This window comes from Gracilinanus agilis, unplaced genomic scaffold (genome assembly GCF_016433145.1).
Source record: "Gracilinanus agilis isolate LMUSP501 unplaced genomic scaffold, AgileGrace unplaced_scaffold17026, whole genome shotgun sequence".
Taxonomy (NCBI): Eukaryota; Metazoa; Chordata; class Mammalia; order Didelphimorphia; family Didelphidae; genus Gracilinanus; species Gracilinanus agilis.
The window spans coordinates 1-8961 of record NW_025348059.1 but is presented as its reverse complement, the minus strand read 5'-3'; the positions used below and the strand labels follow the sequence as shown (position 1 = coordinate 8961).

At 51.1% G+C, this 8961-nt stretch overlaps 1 protein-coding gene across 1 annotated transcript; it reads right to left on the bottom strand.

Moving 5' to 3' along the window:
- Positions 1-7279: 7279 nt before the first annotated feature.
- Positions 7280-8218, bottom strand: LOC123254182 (olfactory receptor 1P1-like). The gene has a single exon (XM_044683238.1). The coding sequence runs from the start codon at positions 8216-8218 to the stop codon at positions 7280-7282; it is 939 nt and encodes a 312-aa protein (XP_044539173.1).
- Between the last annotated feature and the right edge of the window lie 743 nt (positions 8219-8961).

Here is an 8961-nt window from a genome sequence, read left to right as displayed (position 1 = left end):
CACGAGGGAACGCTGGGCGCCATCTTCCTGTAGGACCAGCCCGCTCTTCTTCTCCTCACCCGTTTCCCCAAGACTTACGTATGGCAGCCTGATCCCTTCCACCAGGTGCTTTCTGACAACCCATGGAAGGAACCACCATCTCAAGAGAGCAATAATCCACGGGTGCTTTTTAATAGCCTGCACGCTTACCGATGGCTTTCAGCATTTGGAGGCTCTGCCCGCAGGGGCCGACAGGCAATGAGGCAGGGCCTGGGCCCGAGGCCAAAGGCCTTAGGAAGAGCAACGTCCCACAGGCCAGACCGTATAGCCACCACTGAGCAGAAAATCCTTGTGGGGAGGGGACTGAGCCTTCCTCATCACCACCAGCAAGAACTACTGACCAACTGCCACCAACAGGTGGATGGGTTCAGGAGCCCCAAGACTGGTAGCATCTTCCAGAGGAGTCAAGCTCATGGCCTGCAGGCCGAATATGGAAAACTTCCTTCTGAGGCCAGAGCCAGATTAAATGTAATTAATTTTACAAGGGGGCAGCTGGGTAGCTCAGTGGATTGAGAGCCCTGGGTTCCAATCTGACCTCAGACACTTCCCAGCCGTGTGATCCTGGGCAAGTCACTTGACCCCCATTTCCTAGCCCTTACCGCTTTTCTGCCTCGGAGCCAGTGCTCAGTACGGACTCCAAGACGGAAGGGGAGGGTTTAAAAAATGTAATTGGGAAATGTTAAACAGAATAAATAAGAACCGAATACCATGCGGACAATGTTAATTTGTACTTTCCTATGTCACTATGAAGTCTTTAGGGATCTGTTTTTTTAAATATAATTTTCTTTTTAAAATATTTTCCCAAGGCTCCACGATTCATGTTCTCTCCCTCCCCTCTTTCCTCCCCCCTCAGAGCTGACAAGCAACTCTACTGCGGTACACGCGTGTTATCACTCGACACCTATTTCCACTTCATTCGTTTTTGTGATGGAGTCATCTTTTAAAGCCTAAACCCCAAACGCCCGTATAAACAAGTGGTAAATCAAATGGTTTTTTCTGCATTTCTGTTCCCACAGTTCCCTCTCCTAAGTCCCTCGGGACCGCATTGCTGCTAGTAGCAAAGTCTATTACATTCCAATGTCCCACAATGTTGCAGCTACTGTGTACAATGCTCTCCTGCTTCTTCTCATTTCACTCTGCATCCGTTCATATAGAAAGGAAGCAGTTCGTTATTCCTTCTAGCAGGATAGTATTCCGTCACCATCCTAGACCACATTTGTTCAGCCGTTCCCCAGTCCGGGGACGTTCCTTTCGTTTCCAAGTCTTTGCCACCACAATCAGGGCAGCTAGAAATATTTTGGTACAAACGGGTCCTTTCCCATTTTTGAGTCTCTTTGGGATACAGACCTAGTAGTGGTGTTGCTGGATCAAAGGGGGTGCATTCTTTCAGGGCCTTTTGGGCCTCGTTCCAAATTGCCCTCCAGAATGGTTGGATCCATTCACAGCTCCACCAGCAATGCATTAGTGTCCCGATTCTGCCACGTGCCCTCCCACATTCATTACTCTCCCCTGCTGTCACGTTAGCCCATCTGCTAGGTGTGAGGTGCTACCTCAGAGTTGTTTTGACTTGCATTTCTCTAATCAACAGGGATTTAGAACATTTTTTTCACATAATCATCGATAGCTTTGATTTCTTCATCTGAAAACTGCCCATTCCTATCCTTTGACCATTTATCAATTGGAGAATGACTTGGATTCTTATACATTTGACTCAGTTCTTTAGATATTTGAGAAACGAGACCTTTGTCAGAGAAATTTGTTACAAAACGTTTTCTTTGTTGCTTTTGGTTGCATTGTTTTTGTTTGTACGAAACCTTTTTAATTTAATATAACCAAAAGTATTCATTTTACATCTTGTCGTCTTCCCTTTCTCATAGATCAGACAGGTAGACTAGTCTATGCTCCCCTAATTTACTTATGATATCACTCTTTATATTTGTCATACCCATGTTAACCTTATCTTGGTGTAGGGTGTGAGATGTTCATCTAAACCTAATCTCTTTCATACTGTTTTCCAATTTTCCCAGCAGTTTTTGTCAAATAGTGGATTTTTGTGCCCATAGCTGGGCTCTTTGGGTTTAGCATAGACTGTCTTGCTGAGGTCTCTTATCCCAAGTCTATTCCACGGGTCCTCCCTTCTGTCTCTTAGTCAGTACCAGATTGTTTTTTTTTAAACATTTATTAATATTTATTTTTTTGAAAAGTTAACATGGTTACATAATTCATGCTCTTACTTTCCCCTTCACCCCCCGACTTCCACCTCCCTGCCATGGCAGATGTGTATTTCCCCTGGTTTTAACATGTGTCATTGATCAAGACCTATTTCCAAACCATTGATAGTTGCATTGGTGTGGTAGTTTTAAGTCTACATCCCCAATCATGTCCGCCCCAACCCATGTGTTCAAGTAGTTGTTTTTCTTCTGTTTCCTCTCCTGCAGTCCTTCCTCTGAATGTGGGTAGCATCTTTTCCATAAGTCCCTCAGAATTGTCCTGGGTCATTGCATTGCTGCTAGTACAGAAGTCCATTACATTCAATTTTATCACAGTGTATCAGTCTCTGTGTACAATGTTCTTCTGGCTCTGCTCCTCTTGCTCTGCATCAGATCCTGGAGGTCTTTCCAGTTCCAGGAACTCCTCCAGTTCATTATTCCTTTGAGCACAGTAGTATTCCATCACCAGCAGATACCACAGTTTGTTCAGCCATTCCCCAATTGAAGGGCAGCCCCTCATTTTCCAGTTTTTTTTGCCACCACAAAAATCACAGCTATCAATATTTTCATACAAGTCTGTTTATCTATGATCTCTTTGGGGTACAAACCCAGCAGTGGTATGGCTGGATCAAAGGGCAGGCAGTCTTTTAAAGCCCTTTGGGCATAGTTCCAAATGGCCATCCAGAATGGTTGGATCATTTCACAACTCCACCAGCAGTGCATTAATGTCCCAATTTGGCCACATCCCCTCCAACATTCATTACTCTCCCCTTCTTTCATTTTAGCCAGTCTGCCAGGTGTGAGGTGATACCTCAGAGTTGTTTTGATTTGCATTTCTCTGATTATTAGAGATTTAGAACGCTTTCTCATGTGCTTATTGATACTTTTGATTTCTTTACCTGAAAATCGCCTATTCATGTCCCTTGCCCGTTTATCCATTGGGGAATGGCTTGATTTTTTTGTACAATTGACTTAGCTCCTTATAAATTTGAGAAATTAGATCTCTTGGAGGTTTTTGTTATAAAGATCCTCCCCCCAATTTGTTGCTTCCCTTCTAATTTTGGTGGCATTGCTTTTGTTTGCACAAAACCTTTTTCATTTAATGTCATCAGAATTCTTCATTTTACATTTTGTAATTTTCTCTAACTCTTGCTTGGTCTTAAATTCTTTCCTTTCCCAGAGATCTGACAGCTATACTATTCTGTGTTCACCCAATTTACCTCAGAGTTTATATTTTAAGTCGTTCGCCCATTCTGAATTTATCTTGGTGTAGCGTGTGAGATGTTGATCTAAACCTCATCTCTCCCATATTGTTTTCCAATTTTCCCAGCAGTTTTTGTCAAATAGTGGATTTTTGTCTCAAAAGTTGGGCTCTTTGGATTTATCATAGACTGTCTTGCTGACGTCTCTTACCCCAAGTCTATTCCACGGATCCTCCCTTCTGTCTCTTAGCCGGTGCCAGATTGGTTTGGTGGCCGCTGCTTTGGGGTACAGTTTGCGATCTGGTACTGCCGGGCCTCCAGCCTCCACATTTTTTCATTAGTTTCCTGGATATTCTTGACCTTTTGGTCTTCCAGATGAACTCTGTAATAACTGTTTCTAGTTCCATAAAAAAGGCTTTTAGCAGTCCGCTGGGCACGGCACTGACTAGGTAAATGGGTTTACGTAGGGCTGCCATTTTGCTCGGCCTTCCTGTGAACGATGAATGGTTTTCCAGTTGTTTAGATCCAGTTTTATTTGTGTGGAGAGTGTTTTGCAGTCGTGCTCGTATGATTCCCGCCGGGGTCTTGGCAGGCTGATTCCTTCCTGACTCTTGCTGCAACTCTATAGAAACACTGATGATTCCTGTGGGTTTACTTTGTAGCCTGCAGAGTCTGTTTCTCCTTGAGTTTGATACCGTTGCCCTAGGCCGGCAGTCCCGCTTCTAGACCCACCCGCTCACCTGGGGGAGAGGCAGCTCCTGCAACGGCTACGGCCACAGCTCCCGAAGACCTAGCGAGGAAAGTCCCGGCCTCCAAAGTCCTTGGGCCTGGCCAGTGGCGCCACAGCAGAAACGGAGACGATTTTAGCGATGGAGATGACATCGGAGAAGCGGCCCGAGCAGCGACTCTGCTGCTCTACCCTAAGGCCCCGGGCCCTGGATTCCCATCAGAACCTTCGCTATGTGCCCTCTCCCCTTTTGGAGCGGGAGGTCCTCAAGAACGAGGACTAAGCGATTTCTCTCCTCGGATGCCTGGGCACGGAGTGATACGCTCCGTCTTCTCTTCCCTCCCTCTCCAAGCTCATGCCAACGCTTGACCATTTCACCCTGACACTGTCCTGGGCCCCGGAATCCATAATCCCCTCGTCCTGCTGCCAAACCTTAGGACTCCCAGCACCCGTCTCTGTCACTCCTCCCCACCAGCCAGTGAATGGAGCTGGAGGAAGCATTAGCCAACCTCGTTGAAGCAAAGCAGTCCTTCTCTCCCTCTCTAGTGGATTCCCCACGTCTCACTCCTCACTGAAACCACTGCAGAGCTTCTCTCTTCCTTCTTTAATCTCCCCACCTCCTCGGCCTGCCCCCCCCCCCCGGCACAGGGCCCCGTTTCCTATTTGCCTGAGGAAATCGATGCCATCTTCTCCCCTTTTCTTCATCTANCTCGGCCTGCCCCCCCCCCCGGCACAGGGCCCCGTTTCCTATTTGCCTGAGGAAATCGATGCCATCTTCTCCCCTTTTCTTCATCTAAAACCCCTTTAACGTTTTCTCTTGACTCCTGCCATTTTCTGCAGAGAAGCGACTCTTCTCTGTGCCAAGGCCAGCCCTTTAGCACGCATAGATGGCCCCATCCTGTCTGGCGAGCTTCTCCTTAGCCTTCCCCAGTGCCCTTGAACATGCGGACCCCTCCTCCATCCGCAACCTTCCCCGGATCCTCTTTTCTCCCTTCCTTGGCCACATACCACGCCTTCCTCTCCTCTCACCCTTCGATCCCTCGCCATCTGGCTCCCAAGCTATCCGCGGACTTTAAAAAATGACTTTGTTTTCAGTTCCGAACTCTCTCCCTTCCCTCTCTTTCTCCCACTGATGACTGAGAAGGTAAGAAGAGTACAAACTGTACGGGTACGTACGGGCACGCAAAGAGAATTTCTGCATTAGCCACGTTTCAAGGAAGGAAAAGAGAAAGAAACAAAGAAACAAACTGGCCAATCGGTTTCCATCTGCCCTCCCCGTCTTTCCAGCGTTCTCTCTGGAGGGGGAGAGCCGGCTGGAATTGTGGCGGGCCAGCCTAGCTTTCCAAGCTGAACGTCCACATGCTATCGCCGCCCCTGCGGACAGGACAGCCGTCTCCTGGTTCTGTTCATTTCCTTCTACATCCGTTCCTACGAGTCTCCCCAGGAGTTTCTGAAAGCACCCCCTAGACATTTCTTAGAGCCCAATAGCATTCCATCACAATCACACAGCACAGCTAACCCAGCAGGCCCCGGGCGATGGGCACCCCCTCAAGTTCCAATTCTTGCCATCACACGAAGAGCCGCGCTAAGCGTCCTTGTACGTCTGGGTCTTTCCCCTTTGGTCTCCTTGGAGCCCAGACTCAGTCCCAGTGCCGGGGGGGGGGGGGTGTCAAAGAGTGCCACCAGTTTAGCCACTTCCAAATTGCTTTTCGGAAGGACTCACGGCCTCCTCGGTGTGTTCTTAGGGCACCTCTTTCCCCACACGCTCTCCAGCATTCGTCGTTCTAGTCGATCTGGCTCGTGTGAGGGGGGACCTCAGAGTTATTCCCATTTGCGTTTCCCTGATTATTAGTGATTTGGAACATTTTTCCCTCTGGCTAATGACAGCCTTGATTGCTCCTTCTGAAAGCTGCCTATGTGTACCCTTTGGCGATTTATCGGTTGGGGAACGGCTCTTATTCTTCTACATCTGACTCGGTTTCCTCTATGGTCGAGAAATGAGAAATTTGCTGCAAAGATTCTCCCCGCCCCAGTTCCCTGGGCATGTGTTGGTTTTTCTGCAAGGCCTCTTTGATTGGGCGTCTCTCTGTTTTACTTCCTGGGGGCCCTCTTTCTCTCCTTTAGTCCCGAGCCCTTTCCCTTTGCACAGATCGGGCAGCCATTCCTTCCCTGCTCCCCTCTAGGTCTAAAACGCAAGTTCGCTTTGAACTTCTCCTGGTATATGACGTGAGGTCTGAGTCTGGACCCAGTTTCTTTTTTTAACTGATTTATTCAGCCGATTTCCCAGGGTCCCATGATGGGTGCCCTTCCCCCGCCCGCCCCCGCCCCTCCCGTTTGAGAGGCATTTCCATAGCATTGCTATCTGCAATGGAGGCCAATGGCCGCACCGACAGTTTTGTCAAAGCCTGCGATCCGGATTTATCCAACACCGATGCTGTCGATACTGTCGGGCTCACTAGGGGCCAGCCAGGGGCCGGTTTACAATTATGATTTCATTTGACCCTCACGACAGCCCTGGGAGGGGGAGGACTTCTAGGGTTCCCATTTTATAGATGAGGACACGGAGGCAAACAGAGGCGAAGCGGCTTGCCCGGGGTCACCCAGCGAGGCAGATTTAAACCCAGGACCTCCGGTCTCTAGGCTTGGCTCGCCACCCACTGCGCCACCCAGCTGCCCCCAGGCTTTCCTTTCCAGACACGGAATGGGTGTTTGGGTTTTGTTGGAAGGTTTTTCTGTATTTTTCAAAGCAATGACACGATTTTCGTCATTAATGTGGTCAGCGATGCTTAAGTGTCATTGAACCAGCCCTGCCTGCCAGACCTTTGTCTCCTGTGCCTATTTCTGCCTCCCGGAGCCATCGGCCAGTCACGTCCGTTTTCTTTAGGTGCAGATCTGGCCTCTGGCACAGAATACAGATTCTTTCCCGTCTCCTTAGGCTGCCAGCCAGGCAGACTGGCCCTCTTGCTGCTGCGCACGCATCTCCTCCGTTTCCCACCTCCGTGCCTTGCCGGGAGCGCTTCTCTCTCCCCAGAATGCCCTCCCTCCTCCCTTCCTCCCAGACTGCCTCAAAACTGAACGACTTGGGGAACGTTTCCGGGGCTCTAGGAGGTTCTTTGCCCTCGGAGGAGCCTGGCCAGAGCTGCCTGCATGTCGCGGTTCCTCAGGCTGTAGATGAAGGGATTCACTGTGGGCGTGATGACCGTGTACAGGACGATGGCCACCGTGTCCCCTGGCGTGGCTGAGCCGGGGTCCGTGGGGCACAGATACGCCCGGATCACCGTCCCGAAGAATAGGAAGACCACGGTGAGGTGGGATCCACAGGTGGAGAAGGCCTTGCGCCTCCCTTGGGCGGACGGGGTCCTGAGGATGGCCAGGCCAATGTGCACGTAGGAGATGAGAACGAGGGCGAAGGGGAGCAGGATGACGGCGCCGCCCAGGGTGAGCAGCACCAGCCTGTTGGCCCGTGGGCTGGAGCAGGACGCTTGCATGAGTGGGCCCAGGTCGCAGAAAAAGCCCGCGACGGTTCTGTCCGTGCAGAAGGAGAGCCGGGCCATGAGCGCAGTGTGCGTCAGGGCCACCAGGCTGGTGAGCAGCCAGCAGGCGGCCACCAGGAAGGCACAGCGCGTGGGCCCCAGGGTGGTGGCGTAGCGGAGCGGGTGGCAGATGGCCACGTAGCGATCGTAGGCCATCACAGCCAGGAGGAAGATGTCGAGGTCCCCGAAGGTCAGGAAAAAGTAGAGCTGGGCCAGGCACCTGCCGTAGGAGATGCGCCTGTCTCGGGCTCCCAGGCTCACCAGCAGGTTGGGCACCGTGGTGGAGACGAAGCAGGCGTCGGCCAGCGAGAGGTGGCCCAGGAAGAAATACATGGGCTTGTGCAGGCGGCCGTCGAGCACGATGGCCGCGGAGATGAGCACGTTCCCAGCCAGAGCGACCGCGTACAGCCAGCAGAAGAGGCCAAACAAGACCCACCCGTGGCTGGACTGCTCCGGAAGGCCCTGCAGCGTGAACTGGACCAGGCCGCTTTGGTTGCCTTCAGCCATGAGGGAGCCGATGAATTCCCTGCCTGAGTGAGAGACCACGGAGAGCCATTAGTGCAGTTTGGTGCCTTCGCTTCCTGAGCAGCTCAAGCTGTGGGGCCAGAAGGGGGACGTGGCGGAAGACCCAGAAGGGACAGGAATTTGTCCGAGATCACACGCGCCTGTGAACACACGCGCACGTGCGCACACACACACGCACACACACACACACACACACACACACACACACTCACTCACTCACTTCTGTGTCTTTTAACACCCGGATCAAGAAGCTTCCCAGTTAGAAGCGACCCTTTCCCTTTCCACACCCCGTCCCCGCCAGTGTGTTCTAGACCTTCCAGCACTCTTCACATTCTTTCTGCCTGGACCCTTGGATGGACAGACAGATGAATAAACAAAGAGGCAGCGAGATAAGCTCGGAGTCCAGAAGCCCCGTGTGTGTGTGTGAATGTGGACAAGTCACTTCATTTCCCTCAGCCTCAGTTTCCCCATTTGTAAAGGGGGGGTCACTTAAAGCAACTCTTTGCAGACCCTCCAACTGCGAGTCATGGCAATGACAATGAAGAGTGGGCAGCTGGGCCTCGCTTCCCTTCTCAGCCCCCCTTCTTTAGCCTTTCTGCTGCTCTGTCTGGCTCTTCTCTGGCCCCCAGCCAACTCACTCAGAGGCTTGGGCTGGGCTCGGTCCCTCCTGAGATTCCAGGGAGGGCAGGTCATGTTACTAATTGTGTGAAGAGGGTGAACAGGGC

Coding starts and splice junctions, on each gene's coding strand:
- LOC123254182 (XM_044683238.1), bottom strand. CDS start 8,218: ATGGCTGAAGGCAACCAAAGCGGCCTGGTCCAGTTCACGCTGCAGGGC.